We start from the raw sequence: 19,860 nt of genomic DNA on the forward strand, positions 1-19,860 counted from the left end.
TTCTTGGATCAGTCTTGCAATTCATGCTTGTCTTTTCCTGAATAACATCTATGTTTTGCCCTCTTTTGAATGCTACCTTAATATGCCAGCCTATTTCTACGTTTCTTGTGCAGGGTAGCATAATCTTTACTTTCCATTATACCCCAGTCCCACACCTTGTTGTCTGTTTATTTTAATACCTAAGATACTTATCCTCAGTTCCTAACTTACTTTATTCTGAAAGTTGTATATCCATAATTGTAGTGGTCTTAAATCTGTAAAACACCTATGGATGGGAGACATAAAAATTGTAACTCTGGTATTTACTCTTATCTACTAATATTATAATAAACTCCATAAGAATAATCTAGTGAATGCTGCCAGAAATGTCAAATTAAAAAACCAAAAAGGATGAAAAGTTCAAAAGTCTGATTTAAAAAAAAAAAACTTACTGTTTTTAATATATATTAAAGAATTTCCAAGTAAGCTGGTACTTTTGAGCAAAAGCATCAAACTATCCCCTCCATAAGACCTGGGTCAAAATGAGTAAGAAATGAAAATAGAGGAAAACTCTTCTTAACAATAAAACTTATGTAAAGGGCTCCATCAACATTATACTCCCTGAGTAATATGTGTCATATGATTTATCCATGGAATCCCATTGTAAAAGTTTTTATTCCTCCTCCTCAGAAAACTATACAGCATTGCAGGAAAAATAGTAGAGAAGTTCTTGGAAGATCTGTGCTGTCACCCTGTGATTGGATAGAGTGAAGGATGGACAGCTAGCAGCTTCACTTGGAATTTACCTTGTTGCCATGGATTAATAATTATTGAAAGCAGATATGCTAGGGGCCGCAGAAAATGAAGCTCTATCTCCTGATGGTAATGAGGCTTACCTCTAAAGTGATAAGACACTTCTCCATGTGAATCAGCAATTCAAGGGAAGAATTCAGACTTAGTTACAAATTGTAACTGGAGGAAAAAGTCAGACCAGGCAGAATACTAGTAGTAGAAAGCCAGCCCCTGATTAGTAGATTAACCAAACCAAGAGAATAAACTAATATGAGGTTTATTTGCTGTGATTCTCCGTATCTCTAGTTCTTTTTTCTCTTCACAGACTTTGGAGTCTCTTAACTAGAAAAATGAAACTTATATATAACTACCCTTTCAAATTAAAATCTAAGAGGAAAATTTTAATAGCATCCTCTTGTAGGAAAAGAGGAGATTTAAGTAGGATCCATCAATCCTATGCTAGACCTAAAAACAAGAAGTTTCTAGGTCTTCCACAGGGTGAAAAAACAAAATGAGACCTACCTATGAAACAATTCTACAGAGAAATAGGTGGACGAAAATTTACCAATAAGAGACAGAAAAATGACAATTCTGTGTTTTTTTAATAGTAAAACTAAATTTTATAGATTCTGATTTGTATTCTCAATAAAATTCAGGATTGGGTTTAATGAAGATGAAAGATTAGTTAAAATAATAAACTAATATATAAAGAGACCTAATTGAGAACAAGAGAGTACATTAGAAAATTTATAATGTTACACTATTTTTAAAATTCCCATTAGTAGCAAAGAGTGGAAGCCACACTGGAAAAAAAATCAGACAGATGGTGGAAGCACTTCGAATTTTTCTTTCAGAATGTAAAGGAAAAGATACAGGTGAAAATAAGTGATGATATACATGGAGGACAGAAACAGATCCAATATACAGATACTGGTGGTTCCCAAAGAACCAAACTGAATAATCAAGCCTTTATTCATTTATCGGAACAGTAAAAGCAAGAGGCAAAAATAAGGCCCCAGTGTTTAATTTCTTCCCACAGAACTGCACCAGGCAAGAGTCAGGTGGATGTAATGAAGATGGTGGTGGTGGTGATGGTGGTGGTGGGTGGTGGGTGGTGGTGGTGGTGGTGGTGGTGATGGTGGAATCATTGCCAAGGAGGAGTTAGGGTGGAGAAAAGTGCCTCAGCCAATCGACCCTACCCCGCTTTAAGAAAGTTGGCGGAGGTGTCCTCTAAGGAAGAGGTACCTGGGGTAGGGAATGCAGATATGCATATGAGCATGGCACCAAGTCTGGTGTGAAGAGAGGGGTGATAGCACCATGAGGTTTGTCAAGCAAAGGTTTATAAATGCCTGTGATGAGGTATGAAAGATAAATGAGGTTCTGAAATGGAATGAAAACCTCATAAATTATTTTGAAGGAACTAGTTCATTTTTTAATAAAAGTTTTAAAAATTGCTCTAAAATCTTAAAGTATGCCATCAGAAATTAAAAGTAAAAGTATTTCGGTTTCTTCATTTTACATATGGAAGGTTTGATAAGTATTTTTTTCACTCTTGATATTAAAGAAAAATAACTTCTAGTAAAAGATGGGATTTATAACTTCCAAATTATGGTATAAAAGAGATTTCAAAGAAATTACTGTCCATATAGTGAAAGATAGAAACTAAGGAAAAACAAGGAATGTAAAAAATAAGATCTCATAGACAAGAAGAAACAAATGTAAGTTAAATACTCCTGATAAAAGGCAAAAATACTCAAATTTAGTCAAAATACAAAAGATGCACCTAAAAAGTTACTTTAAAACGATTTTTAAAGCAAAAAGTGAAGATGGAGAACTAACAATTATTCCACACACACACAAATTAAAATAAAGCAGGATGCAAAAGTATTTCAAGATGTAATTAATATAGGTCTCAGTCTATTTTCTGTTGGTATAACTGAATACCCAAGACTGGGTAATTTATAAAGAAAAGAAATTTACTTATTGTAGTTCAGGAGGCTGGGAAGTCCAAGGTGGAGGGCGTCTACCTAGCTGACTTCTGGTGAGGGTTGTGTGCTGTGTCACAGCATGATAGAGAAGCAGCAAGGCAAGCAGACATCCAAAGAAACATGCACTAGAGGCTGGGCTCACTTTATAACAACCTGCTTTCTCTGAAATTAGTCCCCTTTCTGCTAGGGTGAGAACTCACTCCCATGAGATGGTATTAATCTACTGATGAGAGCAGAACCCCCGTGATTCAAACACCTGCCACTAAGGCCTCACTTCCCAATGCTGCCATCTTGGGGATCAAGCCTCAACATGAGTTTTGATGGGGACAAACCATAGCAATATATTATACTTATTAAGTAAGATAACATGTCATTTTTAATTTAAAAAGCTGTAATCCCTAATGAAGACGTAACTCTCAAGTACATATGCCTCACACTATGGCATCAAGATATATAAAGCAAACATTTGAGACACATAAGGAGAAATTAGCTGAAACACAATGGTAGAATAAAACCTCAAGAAGGCAAAAACAAAATAAGGGAAGTATCTGAGTAGTTTTCCTTTAGTGAATCATGCTTTTAAGTCTGAGAACTATTTGCTTAATTCTAGGTCCCAGTGATTTTCTCTTTTTATTTCCCTAAAACTTTTATTGCTTCATGTTTTATAGGTTTTGATCTATTTTGAGCTAACTTTTGTCTAAAATGGAAGGTTTAGGTCAAGATTCACTTTTTGCTCTTTTAAGATAAAATAAGATTTTAATTTTTGCCTGTTGAGATATATATATATATATATCTGCGTGTGTGTGTTTGTGTGTGTGTGTTTTAAACAACAGTATATAGAATTGTTAAGGGTACAAAATATAGGCACCCTAAAACTGTAATTGGGAATACAGATTGGTAAAAACCAATATGATTCAACATTTGCAATTCTTAGGATTTCTTCAAAGATAAAAAAAAGATATGCCCCAAAATGTACTTAGAATAGTGTTGATTAAAGTCTTATTGCAACACTGGAAAACACTGGAAACAATCTAAATGTTCAGTATTAGGATGACTGATTAATAGAATAGAATACAAAAAGATTACAATTATATGTAGCCATGTGAAAATGTGCATAAATTATTAAATAAAAAATAGGTTACAAAACAATATGTAAATGTTATTGATAAAGTGATATTTGTTTTTTCCTAAAAGTTCCAACAATGTTCAATGTTACCACTAAGAGTATTTTTATTGTGAGAGTTTATTGTAAAGCAGAGAATAGTTTCGGTGTTTAGTTGTGGTTACTATTTTGAGTTTTATTACCATCTTAATTAGTTTTTCTTTTACTGAACTTGAAAGTATTACAGTATTTCAAAGTTGTTTTTAGTGATGAGGAAAGCAGTTTTCTCCCAGCATACTGCATCTCTGACTTTGTAATGGAAGTTATTAAAACATATATTTATTTAAACACAAATACGTAATTACAATTATAAAATAGTCGTATCTATTCTTTGTTAGAGGTTTTTTAATCACTAGAACTTTAGGAAGGAAATAAAACATGAGAAAGTTGCTCTTGACTGCTGTTTTTAAGGGAAGTGAACCTAACACCTACCATTTGTTTCTTAGAAAGATGGCTTAAGGCTTATTATTTAAACTAACTACCATCATTACCTTTGCAAACACTCTCTTTATTTCGATGGAGTCATTTAGGCCCTCTTAACTACTGTAGCTAAGATTTTAGGTTGACTTTTATTGGAGCACTCAAGGAAAGATATTATGTAGAGGAAAAATTATTCATTGTTTTCAAGGCAAAATTGGTGGGACTAAGGAGCAATGGTGTCCAGAAGATGATCAAAACAAGGAAGATTTCAATAAATTAGATATGCCTAAAGTACTGGTCAGAGAAAGAGCATAGGTTTAAACATTTATTACCAGTGGGGGGCAAAAACAGTAGAAACACATGAAATAAACTCCTATTGTAAATACTAAGGAAAAACAACTATATAATTCCCTACTAAAACACCAGAATGGAAATAATAAAGATTAAAAAAGAAATTAAAGTGGCAGAAAATAGAAAAAAATATTAAACCTAACTAATAGAATGGGATTCTATGTGTATTTTTCAAAACAAAACAAAGCAAAAGCAGTGGAAATAAATGAAGGCCAGAAACGAATGGGATTTCTTAATGGTTAATGGATTTGTTAATGGTCAACTCATTTTCCTCCTTTATCAGGGATTTCAGGAAAAGAAAGAGATGACCTGGTCAAATTCCTTTGCAAACATGCTAGTAACCAGACTTCCTTTTAAACACACTAATGAGACTTACTAGCAGAATGTTAATGAAGAGGCCTTATTTGTGAAATGCTTTTTAGATATACTTGGTCTTACTGTAAGTAAGCCTGAAATTTATAGATTTTTGGAACATGGCTCACTGGAAAATGTATCAAAGCTATTTAATTTAGGGGTATAAAAGAGATATAACTGATTGTGTGTTATTTTACACACACCATTTGGAACATTATATGTTAAATCTCAACAAGAGGGCATATTAATTGGGGACAGGAGGAGAGTGTAAAGATTTGGGAGTTGCCTTGAGAGTCTCAGTCTTCTCCGTGCATTGCCTATTTCTTGTGATTGCCTTTATCTTTTAAAGTATTCGTAAAATTTGGTACTGTATATTTCTGATACCCATAAGCCTGATTTGATCATCTAACTCTTAATGTTATATCAGTTATCTTCAGGAGCTGGGTGGAAACAGGAAACATAGGAAGGTGATACTTAAGTATTTTGTGTATGTGTGTGTAGTTTTTTGGAACCATATTAATTGCTTTTATATTCATAATAAAGCAGATAAACTACATTACCCATGAATAACATAATCACATTGAAGGCAAAAAAATAGATTTTGCCATTATATTTTATTTTTGACTAATATTAGGAAACTTTCAAACAGAAAAGTTGAAGGAATTGTATAGTCTACACTACTTCAATTGACACTTTCTGATTTAATGTACACATACTCATCTACCCACCTAACCTATCCATTTGATCCATTTCAAAGTAGTAGACACCAAAAACTAATTCAGCATGCATATTCTTAACTAAAGTTCAATACTTTTTAGGTAAAAATTACCTTTTAGTTTTTTAGGTAAAGTTTTCAAGTAATTTTTGAAAATAGTGTTTTGTTTATAAACTCTCAGACCAAATACAAAAGGAATTGTAAGGAAATGTTGAACTGGTTAATAGGTTTTCCACAGTGGAATGAATCAGCAATGCAGAAACTGCTTCAGTGTATGCTATATTGAGCAAATAAGTAAATATAAATAATGAGAGCCAGGTTTCTCACTGTTGAAGTACCAGTTGAGTATCTCTAATTTGAAAATCTAAAACCTGAAATGCTCCAAAATCCAAAACTTTTTGAGTGCTGACATGACACTCAAAGGAAATACTCATTGGAGGCTTTCAGATTTCAGATTTCAGATTGGCATTCCTAAAAATGCAAATATTCCAAACTCGGAACAAAAATTGATATTTGTAACACTTCTGGTCCCAAGCATTTTGGATAAGGTATACTTAACCTGTGATTGTAGAGATGGTAAAGAGGAAAACTGGAATGAACCCTGTGATGTTGGGTTAGAATTGGATCTATCAGTATAAACCTATGGTGTTGTTATATGTAAGTGTAGAAATATAGATATGAGTATGCACACATATGCATGTACTTCCTATCTCTTGTAGCCATTGAGAGGCCCTAGAAGCAATGACACTCTAACAGTAATGAGCAAGCCTAATACTCAGGTCTTAGTCTCAAATGCTATCCTCTACCAAAATGAGCCTTAGCTCCTCAGAGAAATGGCTGATTGCAAGGCTTGGGTTTGAAACTATAAAATAAGCCTGAAACACCTTGTTAATAGAAGAAAGTAAGAAAATACTCAAATAATGATGGGGACATGCCAAAAGGAACCAGCTTGAAGGGCTTATATTGACCAAATGTGAGTCAAGTTAAGCAACAAAATAACCTATAGTAACAGACTGTCTTAATTCATTTGTGATGCTATAAAAATACACCTGAAGCTGGGTAATATATAAATAATAGGCATTTATTTCTCTCAGTTCCAAAGGTTGGGAAGTCCAAGGTCAAAATGTGAGCAGATTTTGTGTATGGGGGCTTCTGTCTGCTTCAAGATGGCACCATGCTGCTGCATCCTCCAGAGAGGGGATGAACACTGTGTCCTTACATGGCAGAAGTTGGAAGGGCAAAAGGGCTAACCTGTGTTTGAAGACTCTTTTATGAAGGCCTTAATCCCATTCACAAAGGAGGACCCCTCATGACCTAATTACTGCCTAAAGACTCCACCTCTTAATGCTATTGCATTGGGAATTAAGTTTCAACATGAATTTTGGAGGAGACACAAACATTCAAGCCCACATTATAACCCACATTGAATAATAGGATACCTGAGTGTCTAGTGTTATAAACAATGGAGAAGTTCTTCCTTATAGGGGACCACAAGTAATAAATGTAGATGGTATGATAGAAAATCACCATTTGGCAAATTTGTAATTGATTCAGGGAAGAATCATCAGCAGATACTAAAATTAGTGGGGTAAAGTTTGATGTGAAACTAGACATTTACATAGTTTCAAAATATCTCCCCACAAAAATGCTGATTAATTAAAAGGGAAAAATAGAGAAACCTTGTAGACACTAACTTAACCAAGTGATGAACATTAACTTTACCAGTAATGGAACAAACCAATTATCACATATACAACATTATGTCTACAGTATTTCTGCCAAAAAAAAAAGAAAAATCTCAATGATTAGGAAACATCAGACAAACCCAAATGGAGGAACATTCTACAAAATTATTTTCAAATATGGAAGACAAACAGACTTAAGAACTATTCCAGATTAAAAGAGACATGATGGCCAAATAGCAACCTGTGACCACAAGGTTTTGGGACTTTGTTTTTGCTGCTATGCAGATTTTTTAAAAAAAAACAAATACTGAAATATGAGGTCTATAGGTTAGATGATAGGGCAATAGTAATTTTCTGATTTTGATCATTATACTTTGGTTGTGTAAGAGAGTATCTTTCTAATGAAATATACAATTTAGTGTTTAGGAATAAAGGGCCATCCTGTGGGCAGTTTACTCTCAAATGATTCTGAGGTAAATGTGTATGTGTATGTGTGGAGAGAAAGAGAGGTGGCAGGGGGAGAGACAGAGAAGATAATAAAGCAAATTCAGTAAAATGTTAACAAGTAGAGAATCTGGGTAAAGGGTATATGGGAGCTCTTAGTACTAGTTTTACAACTTTTTTGTAAGTCTGAAATTCTATCAAAATAAAATTTATCTAAGAAAAGGTGAATGAATTCAAAACCAGATAGTAAATAAATGAAACAAAACTGGCAAAATGTCAATGTGTTTTAAAGTTGGGCGATAGGTACATGGAGATTCATTGCATTATTTTGTCTACTTGATGTATGCTTGTAAACTTCCACAATAGACATTTAAAAGGGAATTAATCTACAGTGATCTCTTCATTGATAATGTAGATTTACTTTCTCCTTAAACGCTCTTGCTTATTTTGGGCATGTAAGAATGGATCATGTTGAAAGAAACTAAAGAAGACCTAAATAAATGGTAAGACACCTCATGTTCCATAGATTGGAAGACAATATTATTAAGATGAAAATACCCCAAATTTATATATAGATTCAACTCAAACCTTAGCAAAATCCCATCTAACTTCTTTGCAAAAACTGACAAGCTGATTCTAAAATTCATATGGAAATTCAGGGGACCCAGAATAGCCAAAAAGGTCTTGAAAAGATGAACAAAGTTGAAGGACTCACCTTTCTTGACCTCGGAACGTACTACAGTGCTACAGTAATCAAGTTGGTGCAGTACTGGAGTTGGGGATCAAGATCAGTAGAATAGAATTGAGAGTGTAGAAATAAACCATATATTTATGACCAGTTGATTTTGGCAAGGGTGGCAAGGCAATTAAATAAGAAAAGAATAATCTTTTCAACAATGCTGAGATAGCGACCTATCCATATGAAAAAGAATGAAGTTGGACTCCTACCTCACACCATATACAAAATTACCTCAGAATGGATCAGAGACCTAAATGTAAGAATTAAAACTATAATACCCTTAGAAGAAAATAAATCTTCATGACCTTGGGTTAAGCAGTGTTTTCTTAAAATATGACCCCAAAAGCATGAGCAACAAAAGAAAAATAGATAAATTGGACTTGGTCAAAATTATTTTTTGTGCTTTAAAAAAGAAAAGAGACAAACCACAGAATGAGAGAACATTTTTGCAAATCATATATCTGATAATAGACTTGTATCTAGATGATAAAGGACCATTACAACTCAGTAATAAAAAAAGACAACTCAATTTTTAAAAAAGGGCAATGGATCTAAATAAACATTTCTCCAAAGAAGATATACAAATAGCCAATAAACACGTGAAAAGATTTCCAACACCATTAGCTATCAGGGAAATGCAAATTACAACCACAGTGAGATACCACTACACAACCGCTATGATACCTTTTTTCAATTAAAAAAAAAAAGATAATATTAAATGTTAAATGTTGGTGAGGATGTGAAGAAATTGGAACCTTCATACACTGCTAATGGGAATGTGAAATGTACAACTAATTTGGAAAAGTCTGGCAGTTCCTAAGTAAGTTAAACATATAAATTATTATATGACACAGCAATTCCACTCTTAAGTATACACCTAAGAGAAATGGAAATACATGTTAGCACAAAAATTGGTTCACAAATGTTCATGGTAGCATTATTTATAATAGCCCCAAAGTGGAAACAACCCAATGTCTATCAGCTGATGAATGGTGTATGCATACAGTGGAATATTGTGCTGCAATAAAAAGAAGTGAAGTACTGGTACAACGTGGATGAAGCCTGAAAACCTTTTGCTATGTGAAGAAGCCAGTCACGAAAGACCACATATTGTATGATACCATTTAATATGAATGTACAAAATAGGCAAATCTATGGAGACAGAAAATAGATTTGTGATTGTCTAGGGCTGAAGGGAGGTGTCAAGTATGTATGTGTGGTCAGAGTGGGAGGGATGATGGCTTAGGTGGGGTTTTATTTTGGGGTAAAGACAGTGTTCTTAATTGCTTGTACGGGTGGATGCGCAAGTTTGAATCTACCAAAAACCATTGAATTGTATACTTTGAATGAATGAATTATATGGTATATGAATTATATCTCAATAAAGCTGTTTTTTAACAAAAATCTGATCATTCTTTTATAAGATAACAAGCTCAATGAGAAAAGAGCTGTATATAGAAAGTATTATTAGTGTAATTTGGAGTGTTTTCAGCTTGCATTTCAATAGTTGCTGTCATTAGAAACTGCTTTTGAAATGTTTGTTCTCAAAAGCAACTTTCATGTTGTGGATAAACAAAAGTACATGAAACAAAAGTACATTCATTCTGCATTCAGTTGTACCAATCCACAGTGTAGCCATAGATGTTAGAACCATTTAGCATGTAAAGTAGAGATATGTAGCTAGAATTGTCTGTAAGATGAAGTCTTACTAAGGAAAGGAAGCTACTTTGGGAAGTATGATTGATTGACAGAACTGAGATAGTACTGACTGGTAACTGATTATTATTAGTGTCATGTGGATAACTGTTTTTTCATCAGTTTTTAGAGACAGAATTATTGTCTTCTGTCACTTATCTCAAAATCTCAGTTAAAAATTGATTCACAGAGAGTGAGGAAGAAGAAAGTTACATGTAAACTTGTAAGATTTATTTACATTAAATTTTTTACTTGGCCTACCCAAGTAAGAAAGTTGCATAAAAGTTAATCTAGTGGTTTTGTTAAGAACTAGTTAATGTAGTGGTTTTGTGATGAGTAGCTTGAAAATGAAGATTTTTAATATAACAAATTATTTCTAGGCTTGAGCTTTATATTGTTCCCAATGGGAAAAATATAATTTGAGCAAAGGTTTTCACTTATAATAAAAGTAACATTTTTTTCCTCTTGAATTTTAACAATCAGAAGGAAAAATCCAAAAAACAAAGTATTATGTTCTGTAAAATAATCATTTGTAACTTTAAGGTTGAAGAAGATAACAACAGTGGAAGTTTAAATGCAAAAACTATTAATGGTATCTTAGATAGTGTTACTGTATTGAAGTTATGTTTCCATTAAATTGAATCAAATGCAAAATAGCTTTATTTTTATCTACATGATCCTAAATAACAATTGTATTTTTTTCACTCAGTTGTGAAATTATATGGACATAGTTATAATGCAGATGAGTTCTACAAAAATTTCTACTATCAGAGTTCAGAAAGTTTTTCATTACTATTACTGATGTTTAAAGACAAGTAGGACAGACTAATGGGTTGAAATGTGAGCTTTTCAAAATAGTATAAAATTACTAATTGCTGTGGTTTTGAGTGTTTTTTGCCTTTCCCTTTCCCAAGGCCATTATAAGGATTTCACTTGATTTCTTCCCTGCTCTTAACTTTTGAAAAGCTTTAAGCTAGAAGTAATTTGGGGATTCTATGCAACCTGATGGGGAGGAAACTAAAGGTGAAGTAGTTTTTTTGGGAGTTTTGTGGAGAGGGAATGTGGAGAAACGGGACTGAAGAAAGTACATAGGAGAAGAAAGAAGGATTTTTAAAAGTATTTTTCAAGAAATAAAATTAAGCCTGTAATCCCAGCACTTTGGGAGGCCGAGACGGGCGGATCACGAGGTCAGGAGATCGAGACCATCCTGGCGAACACGGTGAAACCCCGTCTCTACTAAAAAATACAAAAAACTAGCCGGGCGAGGCGGCGGGCGCCTGTAGTCCCAGCTACTCGGGAGGCTGAGGCAGGAGAATGGCGTAAACCCGGGGGGTGGAGCTTGTAGTGAGCTGAGATCCGGCCACTGCACTCCAGCCTGGGCGACAGAGCCAGACTCCGTCTCAAAAAAAAAAAAAAAAAAAAAGAAATAAAATTAAATAACTTATTTTGAAATTAGTTTTTGATTGCCTTTGAGTTCCTCTGGCTACAATGCAGGTTGATATGAGACTACATGGGTCAAAGATTTAATGAAGTTGGGAATTGTCAAAAGGTTTATATCAATGACTGTTATGGAAATGTGGGGGAGGAGAGAACAATCTAACCTGGAAATGGAAAGTATTGCCACAAGGTGACATTCACTGTTGTTTTTTTGTTGAACATTTTATTATGTTAGGGAACAAGTTAAGTAGTTGATTTATGGCCTAACATTTTTTCTTATTTGAATAACAATTTTTTTCTCCTTTGAGGCATTGAACATTATGTTGGCCTGGGGAAAGGGAATGTAGAAAAAAATGGAGTAAAATTTGATTCTAGTATGTCTTTCCTATATATAAAACAAACTTGGCATGTCTGTATTTTCTTTTTGTCCTATGATCCGTCAAATCCTGCTCTATACTGTCAGCGAAATTGTTAGCATTTTCTCTAAGTGGAAGTGTAGAGATAATCTTTAAAGTAACTAGGTGTCATATAAATTCTTCAGGATTTTAATATCAATCACTATGGCAATCATCTTTTTTCTTTTAGCCTTATTTGTTGTTTCAGCTCTCAAAATTAAATTCAAGATTCCACAGATAAAAGATTTCTAGAGTTATCCTTGAGATAGCAACTTGTAAGTGAATGGTCTTCAGTATTATTTGTATATGTAGTAAAACCATTACATGCTGTTTCTCTATATAATGCTTCCAAAATGAAAGAGGAGGGGGAATTTTTATAGACTGTTACTGCTAGGCCATGGACTTTTAAAGAAATATTTCCTTCATTTGGATGGACCCTTTCATTATCAACATTTCTATGAAATTATCTGGCTTAAAACATCTGATATTACTTTAGAGCAAAATTGATTGGTCATGTAGAAAAATAGGCTCTTGAGGCTTTTTAGAGGGATCCTAACTGTATAAAACTAACATGTCATAGATTAGAAAACTAGAGTGTCAGTGTTTTTGTGTTCACTCTGTGAAAACAAATTGGAAAAGTAAATGGAAAATGTAAAGATGATAAGGACTAAGTCATCTCTACTTTTTATTGGTAATATGACCTTATAAACGTTCTTTACTACCATTAAAACTCAAATTACTTCATGAACAAAATGAAATCTCAGATTCACTAATGAAGTGATTTCAGAAATATGTACATAGCTAAAGACCTTGCAAACTGGAAAATCCATTAATTGGAAATTAACTTCCTGTGCATTGTTTTCTTGCAGGGAACAAATCACAAGACAGTGGCATAGCAGAGATGGAAGAACTTCCTGTACCACATAACATCAAAATAAGCAATATAACGTGTGACTCATTCAAGATTTCATGGGAAATGGATTCAAAATCAAAGGATCGCATTACACACTATTTTATTGACCTCAACAAGAAAGAGAACAAGAACTCCAATAAATTTAAACACAAGGTAAAGTCTAACAAATACTCATGCTCATTTGCATCTTAAAACTTTCTAAGTATGAGGACATTTTAAAAGAATGAGTAATATTCTATTAATGGCTTATGTGATGTATTTGACTTGGGAAAAAATAAAAATTATATGTAACTTTAAAACCCTATCATTCTAATAAGTTTTGTAAGAAAATGAAATGCCATGCTTATTGTTAGAAGATAATTTTCAAAAAAAGGTAAAATCATGACTATCATCTAGATGTAAAAATTAATTTACGTTAAAGATTTTATTTAACTCATTAATGAGGAAACCGATGAGGTGTTATAACCAGTTCAAAGGGTAATCCAAAGAAAAGACTCATTTGTAAATCCAGGTATAAACTGGTATGGAAGTCCTGATAGGAGGGGTGAAGAGGAGGGTTGTCCTCCACTGAACATAATTTATTTGTATGTATTTAGACAAGAAAAACTGAATTGTTATTAGTTTCTACAAATTACAGAATTGTAAAATGGCTTCCATAACAGAGACTGATAGTCAGAAGAGGGTGCTATAGGCAACGCATAGTTTTCCCCTGAAGCACACATTTTTTCCTTTAATTGCCAAACAAGGAATCTGATGCAATTTATAAACTTCAAGGTATTTTAAAAACATTTTAGGGCTAAAAATTGCTTTAGATAGTCTGCTGTCTTTTGCTTTTTGTTTTTTGTTTTGATAATGAAAATTTTTGTCTTTTGCTTTTTAGTTTTGAGAATGAAAATTATTAACTTTTAAATGTTTTTAGACATATAACACTTCTCTGATATTTATTCACATATCATATATCTTTTCTGATATAGCTCTCTCTCCAGAAGTATCTATAGAGAAAATAACAGTTATCTGCTTTAAGCATTCTTTCTTATGTTGCAGTGTTTTCACCAATGATGAAAATCAGTATCAATACCTTAATATTGATATCAAGTTTTAACTTGGTAGATACTTTGGAACTTTCTTATCTTACCTAGAAATATTGCTTTTATTAGATGTGCAATTATATATACTAAAGATAAGTGAGGATCATACATACTACAGATAAGTGTGAAAGAGGGAGCAAGATTGAGCAGTCATTATTTTTTCTGAGTTCCAATTCTGATTATGCTTTCTAGTGATGGATATTCTCTTTGCTGACATTTGCCTTGTTTATATGGCTTTGAAATCTTAAATTTCAAATATTAAATGATGAATTGTTGAAGATTTGACCCTTTTTCTTCACTCTCCACTTGGAATACCATATCCTTGGAAAGACACATAGAGTCTATACTTGAATGAAAGTGAAGGCCGGGCGCGGTGGCTCAAGTCTGTAATCCCAGCACTTTGGGAGGCTGAGACGGGCGGATCACGAGGTCAGGAGATCGAGACCATCCTGGCTAACACAGTGAAACCCCGTCTCTACTAAAAAATACAAAAAAACTAGCTGGGCGAGGTGACGGGCGCCTGTAGTCCCAGCTACTCGGGAGGCTGAGGCAGGAGAATGGCGTGAACCCGGGAGGCGGAGCTTTCAGTGAGCTGAGATCCGGCCACTGCACTCCAGCCTGGGTGGCAGATCAAGACTCTGTCTCAAAAAAAAAAAAAAGAAAGTGAAGTAAAAATTCATATTTTTAGTGTTTTCTCCTTTAACATGTAAAATATCAAGTAATGGGCAGCTTTAGTAAAATTATTGGATAGTATAAGTTAACCAAATATAATATTTTAATACTATTGAACTTTATCTTTTATGCCTCTGTTTTTTAAAGTTTTGTCATTTAGTATGAGAATGCTGCATTTTGAGGAGCATATAGTGTACAGAAAGAAACACCATATTAGAAATCAAGAAAACTGGAATCCAAGTACATTTATGTTATTAACAAGCTGTATGACCTCAAGCTTGTCTCTTGATAAAGTTAGTTCTTAGTTTTTTGCATATGGCAAATAAGAGATTTAAATATAATAATTGTTAAGTATCTTTAAGCAGAAAATTCTATTGTCAGTCAGGAATTTAATAAATTCTTCTCCATTGTTTACAGTTGATTAAAGTTATACTACTAAATTAACTTCCTCCTTTCCCCTCCTTCCTTCCCTCCCTCTTTCCCTTGTGCCTTCCCTCCTTCTCTCTTCCCTCCTTCCTCTCTTCTCCCTTTTCTTCCTTCTTCACTTCCTTCCTCCCTCTCTGTCTCCTCTCATTTTTCTCTCTCTCTTCCTTCTTTCATTCCTAGGATGTTCCCACCAAATTGGTGGCAAAAGCTGTTCCCTTGCCTATGACTGTCCGTGGACACTGGTTTTTAAGTCCAAGAACTGAATATACGGTAGCAGTGCAGACTGCCTCAAAACAAGTTGATGGTGATTATGTTGTGTCTGAATGGAGTGAAATTATAGAATTCTGCACTGCAGGTAAGAGAACTAGGTACAAATACAGAAAAAAAGTTAATTGATCTGGGAAAGCTAATTATAGAAAAATATTTCTTTTTTGTAATTGCAAGGTGATATATATGACATTGGTCATTTTTTGCACTGTCAGTAGCATTGTGTAACAGAATAAACAATGTATTGATTGGAGGAAGCTGAAGTTCTCAGAAAAATCTGAGTAATGGCTTCAAATCACTTTTTTTCTATATCCATAGTTTGATTTTTTCAAAATGAAAACTGTGCAAATAAAAAGGTATGCAGTTTGAAAATATACTCAGCATATTTTTTAGCTTCATTTTGAGAGAGGACAGAGCTTTCTTCTTTTTTTTTTTTTTTTTTTTTTTTTTTTTCCTTTTTCCTTTTCACCAATACTGAAAGGCAGAAACTACAAAAATCCTTTTCTAATTCAGGTGAATGGAGGCAGATCTCAGTGACTGTCCCTAGCAGAAATGTTACTAGATTTTTCACTGGAGTACTAAAAGACCTTAAGAAAATCTGCATCTAAACTAGTGTCCTGTATACGTACGTGTGTCTTTCCTTCACTAGAAAGTACCTCAAAGCCATTGTTTTGGGAGGTTTGATGTGGAACTGAACCTTAATATTCCATTAGATTGGAAACATTATCATTCATCTCAGTCATGTATCTATTGTTTACTCATTCATTCAAGAAACAGTCATTTATTGAGCACTTCAGTGTTAATGGGATACAAAGATATCTCTGCCTGAGTACTCCTGTCATCCTTTCCTTTTGTCTTTTAGAAAGAAACTTTGTTTCCTCCTGTTCATCAAGATGACCGTTTCCTATAAAAAATTATAGAGAGAGGCTGAATCTACAAGGAGCTTAACCTGTTCAAAGCTTTTGTTTATCAGAGTAATTTACAGACTTTTCACATAAGCTTTATCAATAACCTTGACTCTAAGTTTTGATAAAGCTATTTTGTATAAGTTGACTTTTAATCTGAACATTGAATTCATTCAACATTAATTAAGCCCATACTGTGAGCTAGGCACTGTACAATGTATTGGTAATAAAATAAAATAGAATGCTACAGGCTAATCTACTTCTTTTCTGGTCTATGACAGCGTTTAAAACCTTGTGCTTATCCCAATCTCAAAATGCTAATACTTACCATAATAAATCATTATTGTACATATATTTATCTCTTCTCTTAGATTATCAGTTCTTTGCAAGGAATAGTAATACCTTTTTTTATCTTTTAACTTGATCATCTAATTTTGCATAGTACCTTTTACATCGTATGTTCTAATCTCAGTAACTGTTTATTGAGCCAATGAAGCAATTTAACTAGGTTGCTTCTGTTTGGAAATTGTTACTAATCTTTACAGGCCAAAATATTTCCCTAGTTTCTGGTATAGGAGTTAGACAGCAATTCTCAAACAACTTTCAAAACAAAAAGTGGGTTAAAAAAAATCAGATTACTTTGACAGATGCTTTACAGTTTCAAGCATGTTGTGTACCCAAGTCTTAGGTACTCATTACGATTTTTGCTGTCCAACTTTTCTATTGGTTGCGGATTATAAGCTTCTTTTATTCAGTTTATCAACTGGTTGAAGAAAAGCTAGTATGGTGCTAATGGATATTACTTGGATTATGAAAAGTTATTTAACTTAATTGTTTCAGTATCTCTAATTTCAAAAAATGGAAAAATGCAGGCAAAGGTATTCTAAGAAACAACCATAAACCATAACAAAAATGTTTTGTAGAAAGAAAAATGTGCCACACAGACAATGAATATTTTCTTTTTTAAATGGAATTTCCTATTTATTAAGTTGAATTCCCTATAGATGAATTTTAATTATCTTCAATTTATTAAGTATATAGTTGGTACTTTTGGTGCAAAATTTTTAATAACAAACTTTTTTGGTTTTTTTCCAGACTATTCAAAAGTTCATCTAACACAATTGTTGGAGAAGGCTGAAGTGATTGCAGGACGCATGCTTAAGTTTTCTGTTTTTTATCGTAATCAGCACAAAGAATATTTTGACTATGTTCGGTAAGATTCAAAATATATAGTGATTTGTTTTACTAAATATAGTTTCAAATTTTAGGCTCAGGTTTCCCTTGATTCTAGTTCTGTCAAATAGCAGTGCTAGATTTCTTTTCAAAATAACTATACGGAATTTTATTTTCCAGAAAAATTAAGTAGAAAAGATCATGAGATTTTTTTCTATTTCACTTAGATTCCTTTCCATAATCATTTGTGATACCAGTTCCTGCCCATTTGACTAGAGGATCTTAAACCTGTGGTATTTAGATTGATGAGCATTTCATGTACACATTCGTCCTGCTGTCTACTTCATACTGACTACTAATTTTTTCCTCTTTTTGTGGGTCTTTTTAAGACATTGAAAACGAGAGGATAAAAGAGTGACTGTTTCATGAAATATTATGGTGAATCAGGTGGGATTCGCAGACTTCTACCTAAGTAGAAGTCTTTTAGCTGTTGTATTTTTTCAGGCTGCTGATAAAATACACCCAAGATTGGGTAATTTACAAAAGAAAGAAGTTTATTGGACTTACAGTTCCATATGGCTGGAGAGGCCTCACAATCATGGTGGAAGGCAAGGAGAAGCAAGTCACACCTTACATGGATAGCAGCAGGCAAAAAGAGAGCTTGTGCAGGGAAACTCCTCCCCTTTTTAAAACCATCAGATCTCATGAGACTCATTCACTATCATGAGAACAGCACAGGAAAGATCCCCCCTCCCCATAATTCAATCAACTCCCACCGGGTTCCTCCCATGACATGTGGGAATTGTGGGAGTTACAAGTCAAGATGAGATTTAGGTGGGGACACAGCCAAAACATACCAGCTGTTATCTTGAATTAATTATCATGAGGATAATCTCCTTTGTTTACTTTTAAATTCTAGTGATTTTACTAAAATTTCTAAGATAGCCTACGTTTATCCTTGGAAGCAGTTCGTGAGAAGTTAAAAGAACTCTATCCTGCAGGTAGTTTTTATACTTACAGCACTTTCATGTTTGTAGAAGAAAATTTGAAGAGAATAAATAGCCCAGATGTGTGTTTTGTGTTTTAAAAGCCTTAGTGAGACTAAGGCTTTTAAAATGGCAAATGCTATATAGGTTGTAAAACTTCTTACATAGCATTCCCTATAATTTATCATTTTAAAAGCCTCACTTCAGACTCTAAAGGATTCTTAAGTTGACAGGACTATGTATGAAAAGTATTTAGGAAACTTTGTTGTTCTTTGTATTTGTTTCTTTCATACTTCTCTAGTTTCTCTTAAATGAAGATCATGGTTCCAGATTTAAATCAGCTTCAAGCTGTGGAAAATGCAACAGGAATGACAGAGAGAAGAACACACATAGGCATCTGTGTTCTTCAAATTAAGTACTTAGCAATAGAATATATTCTTATATATTTTGATGGCGAAAAAAATATTCCGGCCATTTGTTTGAATATCTTATAAATACAGAGTTTAGTCCTTCATTTTCTCTATTGGTATTTACTCTAGAGTCCATATAATTCCTGGTAGATACCATTCACCTAATTTAGAGTGTACAGACTGATACATATAACATAAATTATTGTGCTTGTCAATTGTGGATTGACAATGACCATATAGACTCAGCAAGGAAGGTGTTTCTTTATACAGATGCTTCTTGACTTACGGTGGGGTTATGTCCTATTAAACGCATTGTAAGTTGAAAATACATTTAATACACCTAACCTACAAAACATCATAGCTTAGCCTAGCCTCCTTAAACACTTTCAGATCACATTAGCCCACAGTTGGGCAAAATTATCTAACAGAAAGCCTATTTTATTAAAAAAAAAAAAAAGTGTTGAAAAGATCAACATTCAAAGTACAGTTTCTACTGAATATGCATCATTTTCACACCATCATAAAGTCAAACAATTGTAAACCAAACCATCATAAGTCAGGAACTGTCTGTATTTGTTATGTATAAAATTTGAAAACAAAAAAAAACCCCTCCATATTTCTGTTGTCTTTGGTAAGAAATACATCAAAAGAATAATTACATCTTGGATTTTAGGTTTATATTCCTAGTACATTGCCAACATCTATTTTAGGTGGCCACTGGAGGGCAGTATTTCTCTGTGATTTTTCTCTTTCCCTTGAATGGGAACTGGCCTTTGTTTTTAGGGCCTTTAGTGATCTAAAGTTTGCTTCATCTGTTTTCAAAAATGCTTCCACGAATAAAAAAAGAATAAGACAGAGTGCCTA

The 19,860-nt window shown here is 33.5% G+C and overlaps 1 protein-coding gene across 1 annotated transcript in view; it reads left to right on the forward strand.

The window, feature by feature from the left end:
- PHYHIPL (phytanoyl-CoA 2-hydroxylase interacting protein like) overlaps positions 1-19,860 on the forward strand; it is a 64,418-nt gene that overhangs the window by 37,694 nt on the left and 6,864 nt on the right. Inside the window, exons 2-4 of the mRNA XM_003903925.4 lie at positions 13,026-13,222; positions 15,436-15,610; positions 17,523-17,640. Of these exons, the coding sequence (XP_003903974.1) occupies positions 13,026-13,222; positions 15,436-15,610; positions 17,523-17,640 (490 nt within the window). The remainder of the gene's footprint in view (positions 1-13,025; positions 13,223-15,435; positions 15,611-17,522; positions 17,641-19,860) is intronic.

The sequence above is a fragment of the Papio anubis genome, chromosome 11 (assembly GCF_008728515.1).
Source record: "Papio anubis isolate 15944 chromosome 11, Panubis1.0, whole genome shotgun sequence".
NCBI classification, from domain to species: domain Eukaryota; kingdom Metazoa; phylum Chordata; class Mammalia; order Primates; family Cercopithecidae; genus Papio; species Papio anubis.